The sequence below is a fragment of the Prinia subflava genome, chromosome 14 (genome assembly GCF_021018805.1).
Source record: "Prinia subflava isolate CZ2003 ecotype Zambia chromosome 14, Cam_Psub_1.2, whole genome shotgun sequence".
NCBI lineage: Eukaryota > Metazoa > Chordata > Aves > Passeriformes > Cisticolidae > Prinia > Prinia subflava.
This window is the reverse complement of record NC_086260.1, coordinates 15,797,952-15,815,611: the sequence shown is the minus strand read 5'-3', so window position 1 is coordinate 15,815,611 and position 17,660 is coordinate 15,797,952. Positions and strand designations below refer to the sequence as shown.

Here is a 17,660-nt window from a genome sequence, read left to right as displayed (position 1 = left end):
CACTTAAGTCCATTTCACACCCATCAGTCACAAAGCACACCAGAACACATACAAAGCTGCAATAACCACTGTAAATGTCTAGAGAGTTGCTTTCCTTCACCAGTCAGAGCGAGGTTACCTTATTGCACCCTTTCCCAAGAAAAGCAGGTCAGTAAGAAGCACTCACCACAATCTGTCTTCATAGCAGCTTAAAGGGTCTCTGTTTAATTTGCTCCTGAGCAGTTTCATTACAACCCACAGCTGCACTGGGCCAGCTGTGTCAATTTTGCCTTCACAGCACTGATGGAAGAGCCACAGAGCACAGAAAGCACAACCACAGGGACAGTGCTTCAGTGAACAGAGACTGTGCATCAGCAGTTGATGTATTGCCCTTCTGCCTGGGGCAATACACAGAAGTCTGCTCAAAGGTACAGAATCAAGGCTTAAACAGTGGTTGGAACACACAGGCAGTGCCAGAGGAGGCTGGAGGACTCACTCGTGGCCCTGCAGCCCCTGGTGCTGCACCCAGGGATGGTGAAGGTGGGCACAGCTATCATCCCAAAGAAATCAGTTCCTCAAGGAAGCGTGTTTTGGCTCTTGTACCCTTCCACCTCAGAAATCAGAGGTGCTGGCAGGGTGAGGAGAAGCTCCTGGATAACTCCTCTCATGCATTTTTTACAGCCAGCAAGGTGAGTTCAGCAATTCCAGTGCTGGATTCACCTCTAATCTCCTCTCCCAAAAACAAGTGATAGGACAAACGGAGATAGTCTCAGGTTGCCCTGGGGGAAGTTTAGATTAGATATTAGGGAAAATTTCTTGACTGAAAGGGTGGTCAAGCGTTGGAACAGGCTGCCCTGGGAAGTGGTAGAATTACCATCTCTGGAAGTGTTTAAAAAAACTGTAGGTGTGGTGCTTAGAGACATGGGTTACTGGTGGGCTTGGCAATGATGGGTTAATGGTTGGACTTGATTTCAGAGGTCTTTTCCAACCTTAACAATTCCATGATTCTGTGATCCTAATCTCAGAGTCTCAAAAGTGATGCAAACCTGAGAGTCTCTGAGTGACACTAAAGCCATGCAGCTGCATCTCCCAGGAAAGGTGGGTCGAGGGGAAACCATCTCATCTACAGGGAGCAGTACCAGAGTACCAGCTCACAGTCCCAGAGAACATACAACTGTAACTCCCTGGATGAAAGGACAATCCAGACAATACGAGGGAAAGGCTGTGGGCAGGAAAACACTTCTCCACCAAGACTCACATGAGCAGAGAACCTGACAGCGACCCATTGCACATAACATCTTTAGTGTGGACAGACAAAAAGGGTCTAAGTGAAGGAAAACTAACAATCCTCCCACACAGTGCTCAGCTAGTCCACCAACAGGGATGCCACGGGAAACCAGAAGAGAAACTTACTTGTCCAGGGTAGACGAAACTTTTACCAACCAAGCTCAAGGGACCAGATATACTCACCATCTCTTGGGAGCTTGCAATAGGAACAGGAAGATCTGTAGCCCACAGTACACACCTTACACTGCAATGGAAGATGGACAGCATGAGGAAGCCATGTTTTGAAGGCAGTGGGTACAACCTGCTCCAGAATTCCAGACTCTGCAGTGTGCTTTCAGAAAGCAGCAGCCATGAAAAAGTTACAGTGATGGGGAATGGCAGGAGGGGCCCTCATGGAATTGCAGGTAAATGCTCATATGACTCACAGCTGCGTTTGCCTTAGGAACAGGGCTTTCACAAAACTCCTGAGCACGTATTTATTCACTAATCCTTGAGATGGGACTCCTCCCTCTCTCAAGTGATGCTGGATCAGAAGCTCCCTGCTAGGCACAATGTTCAATCAAAGGGTCCAAAGTTACCTTGGCATTCTCTAACCTGAACTCACCCTCAAGCAGTGATGAAGTCCTTATCAGAGCTGTAGATCCTGCTGTAATTTGGAGAGTTAATGATGAGGTGTCTGCTAACCAAGAGGCAGAGCTGTACAGGCTTGGATGGTTATCCTGCCTAGAGCCACTGTGGGGAGAGCCAGCTGCCCCACTTTCACAGCTCTCTCTAAACACAGCACTCCTGACTTCCTCCTTAAGCTCTTTGCAATGCATTGCTTTTGTTTTATAGCAATTTCTTCCTACAACTGAAGCCTTGTGGATGCTCTGGGGCACAAGAAACCTCCTTCAGGCCATGACTACACACAGCAACAGTGGGGACATACAGTGCAGCCACCCTCAGTGCACTGAGAGTTGTTTGAAACCACTGCTTGAAACTTGTGTCTCCACCCCTGGAACGCTGCAAGCAGAGATGAGGCACGGAGCAACAGCTCTGCTTGCAGCTGAGTGCATCCAGTCAGCTGGATGAGGGTCTCTGTGGCCCAGGGTGATCCAGTGGTCAAGGTGGGGCTCTAATTAGAACCAATCTCTTCATGTCTTGCTGCAACCTCTCAGCCTGCAGTCAGTGGGGATGCAGGCAACAACCCTCTCCATTCTCCAGCAATCACCTCCAGCCTGCTGCAGCTGCAAGTTCCTGCACTGGGAGAACCTTGGGGAGGGCACAGGAACAAACTGACCCTTGGGCAACTGTGCCTTCCCAGAAATGGGAAGCTCCAGCATGTACTAGACTTGGCTCTTGCTGCCTAGACTTGGATCCATTTCCATGCTTCCTTCCCTGCTGCACTTACTACAGTCACAGCTAGACCACAGATTCCTGTGTGAGGCAGAGGGGTGGTTACACACATGAACCAGAGCGAAGCCTGCTCCATTCCAGTTGGTAGAATCACAGTCTCATTGTGGTTTTTAAGGAGAAAGGATCCACATGCACTTTTTCCCACATTTTAAAAAGGAACCACTGCATAGGGACAAGGCTGCTCTGTGCATAAAAAATCTGGCTACCTGTACCAGAGCAACATGCACGCAGAGGTGGGACCAAAAACAAGGTAGGCAAAAGCACAGTTTAGAAGGGGCAAGAGCTTCAGGGCAGGTATTAATTACCCTGAGCTTACTTTGGCCACCAAGTAAATATCTAAGACTGCTCTGAGCTGCCTCTGCCACAAGTGCCAGCAGGGGAAGCACAGCACAGCTCTGAGCACATACTTACACGTTTGCAGCGCCAAAACTCTGGGCAAGGAGTGTATTCAAGGGTCACTTCTTTGCCACCGATCGTGAGAGTTCCCTGTTGAGACAAGGGGGTAAATGACAAACGTGCCCAGCAGACACAGGTTATTCAGAGGCAAAGAAAGGGGTGAAAGCTCTGGTTCCTAAAGGTTTTGCAAGTGAAACAGGGTGAAAGGGGGAGAAAGTCTCCCAGTTCAGTTAGCTGGAGCTTTGCCATGGAAGTGGGAGGGAAACAGCCTGTGCTCTAGCATGGGGCTACAAGGCTGTGTTAGCTAGCTCCAGAGGAACCAGGCAGGAGAGGCCTTGCCACCTCCCAGGAAAAGCAGAGACAAATAACTAGAGTGGGAAACTGCTTTAACCTGCTTTAGTCCAGGTGCTTGCAAGGGACAGCTGGACAGACTCCCTCATGCCAGCCACCACCAGGTTGGCCTCAATGCAGCTGCTTGAGGAGGAATGTGTGGAAAAATCCTCTTAGGTTAGAGAATTTTCATATTTGGTTTAGTCTTCATGCCAGTAATGAAACCATGGCTTTTCTTCAGAGAAATACACCAGAAATCTGCTACTGGCCCTGCAGCCAGCAGAGCCACCTCTCTGCAGCCAGCCCTTCCTTGCCAAGGCTGGCCTCAAGTGCCTGAGCAGCAGTACCTGAGGGCCTCCACTGCCCACAGATACACTGCTTCCAGATCCACAAGTGATGCTTTGGAGACGTGCCAACACACCCACGAGCTCTGCTGAAATGCAGATAAAACGGGTCGTAGGTACAAGTCCCCTGGCTCCTGCCTGGAGCAGCAATGATTCCTGGTGGCTCCCATCTGCCATGGACAACAGGCCACGCCTGGGCACGCAGGATGCAGGCAGGCCAAGTCACAGATGCACACAGCCACGAGACATCTCCTGTCAGTGGAGGCACTGCCAGACCACACAGCCAATTCCACTCCCCAATACCACAGTTTGAGACTCGGTATCAATGAAGAGAACCAGACCCAGCTCCCCCAGGTCCCAGGAGAGCAGCTGCCTCATTGCACAGACAGATGTCAGCGAGCTGTAAACGGTCCCAGCCTATTTTGGGGACCTCTGCTGAGTCTGGAGTTTCCCAGGTACTCTGACCCAGTAGTCTCACCATACAAAACCCCCAGTGCAACCGTGAACACGAGAAAACAAGCTCCCAGAGTTATTATTCAAAAGTCATGATACACCCATGCATTAACTGCTCTGCAGAACGTGAGGGAGATGCTAGGGAATATGCAAAGTGGGAGTGAAGAGTTCATAGGAGGGAATCACTGAGTGGCAGTACAACAATCCTTTAACTCCTACGAAGGAACACAGCAGGGTTCCACCACCTCCCCTCTTCACATCCTGCCTTTTACGAACCAAAACCATACCAGGCCTATGTTGAACACTTTGAGGGTCTCCTTTCTGCCACCCAGCTGCTCAAGCATTGCTTTCCAACATGGATTTGCCTTTGCCTGACAGAAAGCTGAGCCATTACCAGACCTCACTGAAGGCTGGTGTGTGCACCAGAGCACACTGCTGCACCTTTGGAGAATCTGCTCAGGGTCTATCCACAGCAGGGAGCATTGCTCACTTTACCTGTCTACAAGAGGCTTTGCACCTTCTTGAAGGCACATGAGGAAACACAAGTGAGAAAGGGAAGTGGAAATCAAGGCTGTCCCACTGAAAATGTTGGTCCCTGAGACAGACACGTTCCCTCTCCCAGGCAGGGTACCCATCACATCCCAGCACACACTTAAGAGATGGGCAGTGCCAGGAGTAGGCTAGAAATGCCCATGGATGCCTCAGGACACAACGAGCAGAGGCAGGAGGAGAAGGCAGGGTGCACATCCTCATGAGCCCAGGGAAGTCCTTGGGAACAGCAGCCCCTCAGCAGGCAGCTGCAGCCCTGCCTACAAGCTCAGGAAACAAAAAACTTGATTAGAGAACACCTCCTCTGGCAGGGGCAATCCATCACAGAGCTTCGTTCTTCTACCAGCCATTGAGGACAAACCTTGCCAAAAAGCCTTAAGATTATTTTTGGTTTTATGGAAAATGGTATTTAAGTGCATGTTGTGCTGGTCCCTTCAGCAAATTCCATTTTCGGAGACTGCAGAAAGTGTCACTTGCATAATTAATCCCTGATTTCTCTAACACCCTGCTGATTGCCTGCTCACTTTTCAGCAAGATCTCTCTTAGTGATTTCTTCTTGATAAAATAATTTTCAAGGTTGCAATCATCATTTAACTCTCCAAAATGAGTCGTTCACTTAGGACACACATTGTCAGGATTCAATGGCTTTGAATTCCTCATTCCTCCATTTTGTTACCAGATTCCATCACAAATATTTTCAGAACCTTTATTTCCTCTAGTGCCTGTCTCTGCTTACTCTTCTTCATTGAGATCTTCCTTTACTGTGCAAAATTTTTGGATAATACTCTAAATTTCAGTCCAATTGAGCAGATTTCAATTGTGCAAATCTGGATGAAATGAAAATTTCAGGGAACAGTGCTAGGGAGGAAAAAAAAAGGGTAAGCTTAAAGTATGCCACATATTGTGTCTGGCACCATACTCTTCCACATTCAGGCATTTTATCCTGGACTTTTTCACCAACCTGCACTATGTCTGTTAATTCCTCTGTATTTTTAATACCCTGTACTTCAGAGCAGCTTGGCTTTTTCTAAGTCAGAATGAAACAGAAATGTCTCTCTGGTCTTCCCAGTCAGGAACCTCCCCCTCATAACTAGCAGTAAACACAGAGTTGACTCACCAGTGAAGGGTTTAAAAGGCAGCACAGCTTTGCAGTATTAGGACAGCAAGCTCTCAGCCACGGAAATGCCCAGATTTCCGAGGGCATGAAAAGATTCTACTGTTTTCCGAATCGCCAAATTCATCAAAACAGAGCATCAGGACTTTACTGCTGGGAGCAATGATTTGTGCTACTGCTTGATACCTTTCAAACACAGTTATACATGGATTTTTTGCTTAGAGGTCATTGGAGATGCAACAGTGAATTCTAATCTAAGTGATACAATTCAGCCCCAGCCAGTTCAGCTACTAAAAAATCTGCCCTATGGCCAAGTATGTAAATACTCCTGTCAGCAGACTGATGCACAGAGCCACCCTGCCATGAGATGGTCCTAGAGAGCTGTGCCAGGAAACCATAAAGCCTGTTTGCAGAGAGCACACACAGCACAGCCATGTCTCAAAGCTCTTCACTCAGCAGGGACAAACCCCACAAGAACAGCTTGCTTTCACAGAGGGAAAGAAAAAGGAGAAAATCCCTAAGCCATGATATCCACAGGTGATGCAATCCTTCCAAAAGCACTCTGGAGACTGTGTCAGCAGGGCACAGGGTTTCAGCAACAAAGCTACTTTTACTAAAGCAGTTCCCAAGCTTTTTGTTCCCAAAAGAAGCATTAAAGAATACCAGGAAGGTAGGCTTACCTGTGAGAAAAAAGCCAAACTACACCCCAGGACACAGCATGCCCACTTTTGAGGTTAGGTTTAGCTCACCTCTAGTTTACCCTGTTTGTAGCAGCACTGCTCTGCACAGAGCCCAGCCTGGCTCTGCAGGTACACGAGCACTGAGCACTCTGATCACACTTCCTAGGGAATCTATGGAGGGACTGCCAGGGCCAGGAGACAGCCTGCTGCAGGTCAGGCTCTGCACAAGCCACCGCTTCAGCTGCTTGTCTGTCAACTAGCATTTACAGTTAGCACACTAGGATTTTTCATGCTTGTTGACAGCCTTTTAATGATGAAGACTGGGGGTTGAGGAGGGGGAGAACTTGCCAAAAAAATATCTCTCTGCTCTCAAGACGGAGATGACAGAATACAAATCATCAGTGTCAAAGATTTGCTAACTGCTTCTCTGAAAAAAAATTAGAGCATCCAAGAGTGACCTAGAAAATCAGAAATGTGGAAGGAGAGCTCTCGGACATGGCCACTTCCTCAAACCAAACCAGGCTTCTGCTTTAACTGAATCTATCCAAACACTAAAACCTTCAGTAAAATTTCACTTTGGAGCCTCCAAACAATGGGCGGACAGCGCCCCAAGTATTTCACCCCACAGGTCATGCTTCAGCAGCTACAACTGGGACTGTGAAATCACAGAGATGTGGATGCAGCAACCAACACCACCATGGACTGCTGTGGAGGAATGTGCTCCACCTCCTCCAGGGGGGTGGCAACAGCCATCCATCCGGGATGCCACCATCCCTGGTCACAGGAACACCAGGAGTGCCTGACTCAGTGGAACAGCAGCTGTCAGTGTCACCTCTACAGATGACACACCTGGGGCGGTGCACATCACTTTGGGAACAGAACCAAGGCTCAGCTACCAAGCACCCAAATCCACAAGGATTAATAAGCCAAACTTTTCTTCTTGGCTACAACTCTTGGCAGGAGGTGCCTACACCACAAGTGAACCATCTTCAGACCCCCTTTAGCACCTGGCTCATGCACAAATCAAACACCACATCAGCTAATTATTTCCTCATATTGTTTGTGGTGGAAAATATCTGTACCATGAACTGAAAGGTTCAAGTAGTCTTCTTGCTGAGTAATAACCAAGCTGGAAGACTGATGTGGTTCAACATGATAAAAATTAACTGAAAATACCATTTGTAAATAGATAAAAAACTGAATATGAAGATTATGACAAAAGAATGCTTATGGAGAGCAAAGCAGTCACATTAACATACCAGAACTAACCTTGTTTATATGATGTTAATTCAGCCCTCTTATGCATATTTACTATAATTAGGATGGTTATTCAAAAATCAGCATACATCCGTCATTTAAAAATTATTTAAAATTATTTACTACAAGTGTTTATTGCCTTGGGAATGCTCAGACACTACCCCAGGAGACAGTCTGGGAATGCAGTGGATGCCCCTGGTCCCAGCAGCACTTCCCAGAATAAAAAGCTCTTACCATCCTCAGGGTATATTGCAGCCCTGGCCTCCAAATGCACTGGATGGCACAGCACAGGAGACAAGGGGCTGACAGCACAAGCCAGGTGATCTAATTGGAACTGCAAATCAGAATGCTTTCAGGTTCTGCTCCTATTTGAGTATGGATTAGAAATGCAGATTTAACAACCCCCAACTGCCACACAATGCAAGTTATGTAATGGCATCCTATTCCACTGGCATGCACCATGCAGAGGCTGAGTGGGAGCTGGCAGGGAGAGCACAGGGTTCTCTCCCTGACAGGATTCACCTTCAAATTAGGCAGGCAGGTGAGCTCAAACACTCAAGGTCTCCCAAACTATCCCCAGCTGCTTGTGGAATTGAGGAGGCAGCACCTTCCTGGGACAAAGCAGAGGGGCAGCACCTGGGAGGATAAGAGACCACCTGGATATATTTCAGAATAAGATCACCTCAGCCACAGAAACTGGCTTCTCATCCCATTTTCTGTATGCTGAAGTTTTTATCTCCAAACTCATCAGCAGCTGCTGTACAAGGGACTCAACTGTACAGAGCAACAGGCAGTACATCTGCTTACCTCTGACAAAAAGCAGATGAGAAAAGCTGTGAATCCACGAACCACAATCCATCTGTATGTTAGATGGAACAGTTAGAAACAGCAAGAAAAAGGAGCGTGACATGGAGCCGAAAAAACAAGAGCAACCCAGGCTGCTGCAGGGTACTGCAGCAATCTGCCATTTCCTATAGCAAGAGTAACTACAAGCAAATTCCTCATGAGGTAGGATTTTCCTCAAGGCACTCAGCCTCTTTCTTGAGCACTCAAACCAGCTGCAGCTCAGGGATTTCCTTTTATTGGCCTGATCTTCCAGTGTGTCCAGCACTCTACTGCTAAGTGGCTGACAGCCAAGGCAGAAGATTCAAGATAGACAGGGGAAAAGGATGGCTTGAAAAGTGGTGGATCCCTGAGGAATAGCTGCATCACCAAATTGATCCAAACAACTTTGCTATGTACTATTATTACAGATTTCCATCAAGACTAACACTGAGATGAGAACTGACAACATAAACAGTGTATTAGTGGTCACCCAAAGAGCAGGATATTTGGCCCTTGGGCATCAGAGATGCTACGGAGCTGAAGAGCATGTGGCATCACCTTGAAGCATTCAGCAGTAAGGCATTTATTACAACAGTGATCCAAGGTTAACCAGCATGGCATGCTCAGGGCTCCTGCTCTTCAAGGTCAGGGGAGGCCTGAGAGTGAGAGCCCAAAGCTATCACCATCCATCCTGAGCTGACAGAATACTGCTTCGGGCACACCACCGATGGGCATGTTAAACAAAACTGGCACTAACAGAACTTGAGGCATCAGGAAGATAATTGAGGGAGTCCTAAAGATTCAGTAGCTAAATGTAACAGATTAAGATGCTATATAAGGATTCTTTTATCCCAGATAGCTCGTGGTACCTCTTTTTCAAAGTCCTTTCATTCAAAACCCATTACCCACTAGCACTAGGACCATCCACTATGCAACACAAGCTTCCATATCTGCTTGCTCCCTCCTCAGGCCTCCCTTCCTGCCTGGTTATCCAGGCCATTTGTCCTTTAGCAGAAGGTGCCAGTCTGCATCCTTTAAGTACCTTATTTCCACAGACACCCCAGCTAGCCTGCTAAGACACCTCCAGTTTTCTTCCTACGGTTTCTAAATTCCCTGGATACCAGCCATACTCTTTTTAAGCAAGTCCCAGTATCTTTCTACAGCTCACCTCCCCCCACTGATATCCTTTTCGCAAATACACACAGTAATTGCTTTTCAGACTATGCCAGCTCTCTACATTTTAATGCCTGAATTTTGAACTCCAATTCAGTTCCAAGTTAGGACTCTCAAAGTGCTTATCTTTTAAATACAGCATTTGCTTTGCTTGTCAGCACTCTCAGCCCTGCTCTGAGAGCACCAAAACGGTGGGCACAGGCAAGCTCCCAGTTACAGCTCCAGGAAGGATAACAGTGATGTGCCTTAGCTGGGGAAAACACACAATGTGCTCAGGACCTCACAAGCTCAAGGGCCAGCTTTGGGCAGCAGGTGATAGGAATAGCTTCTGCATTTCACCCTTTAAGCAGATTTCAACATATCTGAAAGTTTTCTTTGATCCAGTCAAGCCAAGTGGACTTTCACCTGCCACTCAAGGCCCTAATGCATCTCTGCCTGGCTAATACCCACCTCCAGCTTCCCTCACTCCTCTGAAGAGGGCACCTTTGCAGATCAGCTTATAGGATCACTGGGGAAAAGTGGAAATTTTAAAATGAAAGCCTTTCCTTTACAGCATGAAGGAGTCAGAAGAAGATTTTTAGAGCCCAGTCAGTGAGGATCTGGGGACAACAGCTTGAAGAGGGATAAGTTCTGTGCTCTGGTGTTACTGGCTGTGCTTCCACTCCACAGCTAAAGAGAAGCATGGATGGTTAAGGAAGGTAAGTGGAGGAAGCCACGCATGTGAGTTTCTTTAACAGCTGGGCTTGATCTTAAAGGTCTTTTCCAATCTAAATGATTCTAAGTCAAACACTCACCTTCATGCTCAGGAAAGTATCAATCAGGTTGAATCCTCTATTTGAAAAATATACTTAAACTATCAAAACTTAAGAGTATTTAAATATTTAGTATATTGAGTATCATTATTCATAGATGGCTCTAGGGAAGGATCCACATGGCTCTGCCTCATCAGTATTCCTTGACTTATCATGGGCTACTGCATGGACAATGTTTGAACAACAGCTGCTTCACAGATGCCCTTCTCTCCCAACACAAGGATTTCACTTCTCTCTCCAAAATGCTGCTCTACTGCCTGTAAATATTTCTTTTTCTTTTTTTTTTTTCCACATGGCCACCTTTTTCCTCAAAGGTCATCTCACCCCATCTCACTGTTAAACAATATAAAGCTTAAGCACATTAGCACAAAGAACTAATCCAGTCCAGGACCTTCCTGTGCACCTCCCTCAGGGATACTTTACAATTAGCAACGGCCATAAGGAAGCTGGGAAACAATGAGGAAACACCCAGCACCTTAATCATAGGTTTGAAGCACAAATATCAAAACCCTAAAGACCAATCCCAATACAAAATCACGGTGGAAAAAAAGTCAGGCTGGAAAGCTCTGCCTTAAAGGGGTAAATTTATTGCTAGACAATTCAAGCTACTTAATTTGAAGACTCCACACACAAACAACACATGTTCTTCTAGTGGAGCATGTACCTATGGGATTACACTCCAATTCCAACACCTGCATAGTGAACAGAACTCGAGGTGTTCTGTGCAGCAGCAAATGTTTGCTAAGAACACACCAACTGTAATGGGGAAGGGCGTGCTCCAGAGGCTCCTCCAGACACGCCTCTAAACTCCATTCTTAGGCACTCGGAGCCTTCCCTGGCAGTGCCTTCTCTGCAGCCAGTGCTCAGGCAAGCTCCCTGCAGGACAGCCCCTCTGCTGAAAGGAAAAGACCCAAACCCCTGGGAAGAGGAAGTACCTCTGAAGAAAAGAGGGTTTTATCCTTAGAGACATTATTTCTCAATATTCCTAAATTCCCAGTGTCAGATACTGCCTTCCACAGGGTAAGAGCCCTGCCATTTGTCACCAGCAGTGCAACACTTACCTGTGTCATCCCAGTGATGATTCCCAGCACATCATTGTGACCTTAAGGTGGCCTGTCCAAAAGCAGTATCCATATCCTTAATGGTCACACCTGGACAGAACCTCAAGGCAGCTGGCCCATCTCCAGGCTGGCTCCTGTACAGATTTCTGTGTCTGAGCAGATGCTGCCTCCTGAGCTCTTCTTAGGAGGTGATTTGGAAAACAGCTGCTTTAACCTCTTGGGTCAGTACTTGTCAAGAAACCTGACACAGCATGAGAACAGTTATCCAAGCGCTATGGAGGGAAATGGTTTTTCCTTGCCAGCCTGGCTTGGGTGCAATGTAACACTAGTGGGTGTCACAGCTCCCTGTGAGAACACTCAGCACCTCTTCCTTTTTCAGGGCATTGAGGTTTAAGAGGTTCATTCAGGCAACTGCACTGCACAAAGTCCAGAGGTAAACTAAGATCATTCTTTCCTGGTCCGTTCCCAGAACTACTGAAGACAGGAATTTAGTGCCTTGTCAGGGTGCAGATGTAGTGACTCTCCAGGCTCTAAGGTTCTGGTGGCTGATCTCAGCTCTTTGGGAGCGTGGAGACAGAGAGATGAGTGTGCAGGACAGCAGTTCCTCTGATAACCCTGACACCAAGGAAGGAAAAGAACCCAGTTCCCTGTTGAGTCAGAAGTGCCTCAGCATGGCTGAATTCCTTAGGGACTGGGAAAGGGAAACAGCATGCACAGACATCTCTTTAAATCGTCAGATAAGCTGCACAGTAGTGGGTGGCTCAGATATTGTCATTTGAATGCTCTGTGGGACTTTAATACCTGGGGATTTAATACCTGGTGGCTCAGGACAGAGACTGGCCTGTGCAGAGCGAGGGCAGGCAAGCACAGGGTGCTGCCTGCAGCTCCCTGTGTGTGGCTCACCTCTGCAGCAAGCACTGGAGCACCAGAGGGGTGATGCTTTCAGCTGCTCCTCCTAGAACCAGGAGGATCAATCATTTGCCTGTGATTAGGAGCTATCTGTGAAACTTTCTGGTATTCACTTCTCACATTTAGTGACGTGCCCATACACACTGGAAGGAAGAAAAAGAGATGAGCTAACAGAATGGACAGAGAAGGCAGCAGTGGCAGTGGACACACCAGTTCCACATGAACCAGGCACAGAACAACAGTTTGTCAGGGGAAAAAAACCCAAATCACCTCAGCACTCCTCTCCAGTGATACCACAGGTTGGGAAGAATCAATCAGGCTTTCAAAAACTTAAGGTTATAAACAGTAAAATACCTTAGTCATCATATCATTAATGTACAGCTTTGCACCGTGAGAAAGCTTCTTAGTGAGACTTCTCAACCTGGTATTAAGTGTATGAAAATACATCTTGGGATTCTTAAGACTTAAAATTACTTTCTCTGTTAAATCTGCTCCTGAGATTCTTGATGGAAAAGTACATCAAATGTTTGCTTGGGCTTTAAATGCCATCCTGGCTCAAATCTGGTCCATGAAGCCCATCTGAATACTGCTAATTTTCTGGTTAGACATGGACTGTACATCACAGAAAACTAAGATTTCCCCTGTTGTCTATAAAAACAGGAGAAAATTACTTTCATTCTCTTGTTCTAAAGACAGTTTCAGAGTTTTAAATACTTAAATCGTATGTTTACAGCTTTATTGCTTTGACCCTCATTAAAAATGTAATTCCTTACATGAGAGACTTGATTTTAGATTCCTGTCTTTCAGAAGCTATTTGTTCATCCTGTGGAAGGCATAACTAACTGAAATTATAGGTGGCCTGACGCGATGGAGATGCAGGAAGATGCTTGGATGCAACATCTGGTAGCTATCAACACATACACAGTGCAACAGTACCACAAAATAAACCTTCAGGCAGAAAGCTCCTGATAGATTTTGCTCTGCAGAAGCCAGGAAGAACTTCCCACCTCCATCCTGTGTCTTTTTGTACAAAACAGCTCCAAGATTTTCCCACACAACCCTCTTCTGGGAGCAATTGCAGCCAGGATTCAGTGAGTTGGTCACACAGTGCTACTGAGGACTTGTCAGTGGCTGTCCCATTCACAGGTTCCCTGATAGGATGGAAGAAGAAATTATCCCCCTTATGTGAGAGGATAGGGGAAGCTGGTGCCTCTCCTCAGCAGTGCAGAGGGATTTTGCCTGCCAGCACTCTCAGTGCTCTCCCACCTCATGTGTTTCCTGGTGCTGCACAGATGCAGAATGACAGCAAAACTCCAATCTCTGATCTGGTAGCATACAGTGTTTCTTGTGCTCTCCGTAGGTATTAAAGCTTTAATAAGAGTCTAGAAGGTGCCCTGTGGCTCGCAGGGGAATGGGGCGGATAATAACTCCATGTCCTCCTGTGTTAAATACCTGTTTCCTTGTTGCCTGTGATTGATGGATAATGACACAACAGCCCACTTAGGCGTGCCACCCCCATTTTCCACTGTAATAATTTCATTTCTGGACAAGAACATTAACAACCCAGTTACAGCCAAATGGAAACAGAAATTCACAAATAAAACTTGCTGACTGCCAGAGCTTTGATCTTGCATCATCAAACTTGAATCTGAATTTAATATTTTACTCGTGTAAGTCTCACAACCCGAGCAGAAAACAGCAAAGTGCAATGTATTCCTTTTGAATGAAGCCAAATTCCAGGTAGCCAAACTTCTGTCATTAAAGTTGAAAAGGTCCAACACAAACTCAGATGGGAAGAACAGAGACTAAAATCCACATCTGAAGGGAATCCAGCTCTCTCTCACTATCAAAACCGTAGATATACAAATATCATTTCTACAGAACGGTAGGCAGACCATTTTCTTTGAAGAGAATTCAGCAGTGGTTCTGCCTTCTTCCTTAACCCCAGGGAGCATGCATTTTTTTCCACCTCTGGAGTCAACATTTTACCTTCCTGTTCCAGTTATCCAACACCAACAGTGCATCAAGTAATGGAAAAGCAATCGCTGCTAAGATAGCACAAAAGCATGAAGGAACAGTTCTGAGGCTGAAGCTCACAAAAACGACTCATCAAGTGAAAATTGCAACATTCTGGTGTGCTCCCACTTATCAAAACAGTCCAGATGGAGTCCTAGCATTATAATCTGTCTCATATGCTTGTAAAACATATCTGGTGTTCCCCTCGACAGTGCTGGAATTGGGCTGAGGACTCATTGGACTCAGACCAACAATTTATGTCACAATTTATGTCACCTCGTTCTCAGTGACGGGTCCTGTGCAAAACATTGTGGCAAAACCGTGATAGAAAATGGTCTCACTCTGGAAATGAAAGTTGTGGTGCATTCACTGAGATGTCTTGATTCATGACTGAACCCGTACAGACATTTCCCCCTCGCTGCCTGCTCATCTCCCCTAAGACACTTCAGTTGCATCATCAGCACCGTCCACTTCTAAGAGTACAGAGGGAATTTCTGAGAGGGCAGCCGCAGTTTGGTTAGTCACCAGCTTATTTAAAGGATGACTTCAAAAGCATCAAAGCAAATTAATGGCATGAGTCCTACTACTTTCATATAGGAGCTTGATCAAGGGATTTTACATCCTAATCCAAAATCCCCTTCTGACCATATACACAATCTATCAACTGCAGCACCACACAACCTGTCCTACACCTGATTTACCATGTTTCTTTGAAGCACTCTGAGGCTACAAGGTATATACCTCTAAATGGTTACACAACGATATATTCAGAGTTTCTACAAATCTTTGCAGAAAATAAACTAATGATGAATGCAAACACAATAAAAAACATCCAGTCTGTGATAAAGAGCAGCCAGCAGCAAACCACCGCTCTTTGTTTTAAGGTGAAACTGCACCTATGTGCAGCATACATAGCATAATCTATGACTAAGATTTCCCCACTGGCGCACAATTATTCCATTAACACATTAGGAGGAGAGGAACTGACAGCTACAGAGACAGGGTGCCATCTGTATCCTGCCCATGCATCCAAAGATTACTTCAAATCTTTCCTAGCTCAAGGCAAGATCTCACCTAGAAACGAATTCAAAGGATGAGTGTTCCAGATGCCTCATCACTCAGGAAAATGCTTTGAGTACTGAAAATGACCAAACCAGAGCTATTTCTTAAGGAATGCTCTGCGGGTGAGTTCTCTACAACACAACTTTAGCCCTATGGAAGGGACAGAAGCAGACTTATCCATAGTACACACTGCACTTTGCATGCACAAGCAGAAGTTTTCAAGTACTCCCATTTTTACAACATCAGTCCTGGGCATGACCACAGGTCCGGCTGTCCCATGGTGGTGCCTCACTTGGAGCCACCAGTGCAGGGAATTCCAACCTCCTCCTGTCCAGCAGCTGTGAGTGATGCAGCACAGGTCCTGATATACCATATCACACAGCAAATCAACCAGAGAGCACTCGACACTTATCTTGTCAATCACTCACAGATCAAGTTATTTAAATTAAGTTATTAATTTCAGGAAATCACAATTACTCCCTCCAGCTCCTGCTACTGTAAACAGAACATCTAATACAACAGAGAACAACTTGATTAACAAGGTGTTTATAATCTATAGGGAAAGAATGGTTATTTCAGAGTTACATCATCACACAGATTTGTTAATGTCAAGGGGCAAAAAATTCCAACAAACCCATCACCAAAATAGAAATGCAGGTGCCAGGAGGGAGAGCAGCTTCATTTTAGAGAAGGGTAGAGAGTGATGCTTTATGTGAAACAACCTATTTATACAGCAGCCCAAGCCAACCTCAGCACGCAGAATAGACAATTCTGTAATATACAGCAATATTTGAGTCCTGAGATAACCCTGCTGGGCCACACATCCCCAGCAGCAATCAGAGACACTGAGGAAGTCCCACTTAAGCATGTGCTGCACGCTCCAGCCAGCTCACCCAGAAGCTGTCCTCTGGGACAATCCCATTGCAGAGCAGTTCAGCAGCAGCAAACACATACAGTCCCCACCACATGGGTAAGGTGAGGCTGAAGGAAAAAGGAGGACAGGATTTTGGAAGACGAGCAGGGAGGTGGAGGGACATGGCAAGCTGGGAATCACACAAGTAGAGCAAGAAGATGCAGCTTCACAACTCTTCAAGTGAAGTGAACTTATTTTAAAACACATTGGGTAGCATGGTTTGCTTCTTGAGGCAAGGCAGGACAGAGCTGCCAAGAAGGAGGTTGTAGTTTTTTTATCTGGGTAGGGCTGGAGAAAACACATTGATGGGAAGCTACTATTGGCTGAAAGGAAGAGTGTGTGAAGTCTCTGGCAGAAGATCTCTTACAACCTTCTGTGCCAAAGGAAGAGGGACTAAGAGTATTCACACGGCTTGGAGAGATGAGATGACAGAAGATGTTGAGAAGACAGAAGAGAAAAAGGTCCAGAGAAATATTTTCAGTACTTTTTGGCAGTTACATTTTACAACCAAAGCCACCCTTCTCTGCACATGAAAGGTCTCTGCAGCAAGCAGAGATTAAGCCAGTCCTTCCAAAGAGGCAGTGCATTTATCACAGCTTCATTGCAGGATACACACACGTGCACCCACACACCCAGCCCTGTCACAGGTCACTGCAGCAGATCCAACTGCTTATTCACAGGCAAGTGTCTGCCCAGCTCCAGGAGCTTCCCACTGCAGGCTTCCATGCTGATCTCAAAAGCTTACAGCTCCAGTTAAATGCCGGCACAATGTGGTGATTAGTGAGACACAAGAGGGAATGAAAAAATGATTGACTCAACACGTCAAGCCTCTGCCACGTAAGACCAGGGTGAACTCGTGACAAGGGCACACACTGAATCAGATAGAAAACCACCAAAATCATCTCTGCTGTCTGGAAATCCACTCATCCACTAGCCTGTGGAGAGAACTTTCCATAGGTCAGGTGGCTCGTAAAAATTCCTCCACAACGTGCATGTTTCCCAAACCATTGGGATGTTTACAGAAGAAACTGCCTAGGTATACAAGCCTTTTCCTCACTCCAAGTCAGACTCCAAAAGCAGATTCCAGAAATCCATATAGTCAAAA

At 46.2% G+C, this 17,660-nt stretch overlaps 1 protein-coding gene across 4 annotated transcripts in view; it reads right to left on the bottom strand.

The window, feature by feature from the left end:
- RBM6 (RNA binding motif protein 6) overlaps positions 1-17,660 on the bottom strand; it is a 58,253-nt gene that overhangs the window by 13,176 nt on the left and 27,417 nt on the right. For all 4 annotated transcript variants that reach the window (XR_010082321.1, XM_063411875.1, XM_063411877.1 and 1 more), the window contains exons 7-8: positions 3,073-3,147; positions 1,450-1,510 (exon numbers count right to left, since the gene is read on the bottom strand). Coding sequence is in view for 3 of the 4 variants with exons in the window: in XM_063411875.1 (XP_063267945.1) it covers positions 1,450-1,510; positions 3,073-3,147 (136 nt within the window). In the remaining variant the exon portion in view is untranslated. The remainder of the gene's footprint in view (positions 1-1,449; positions 1,511-3,072; positions 3,148-17,660) is intronic.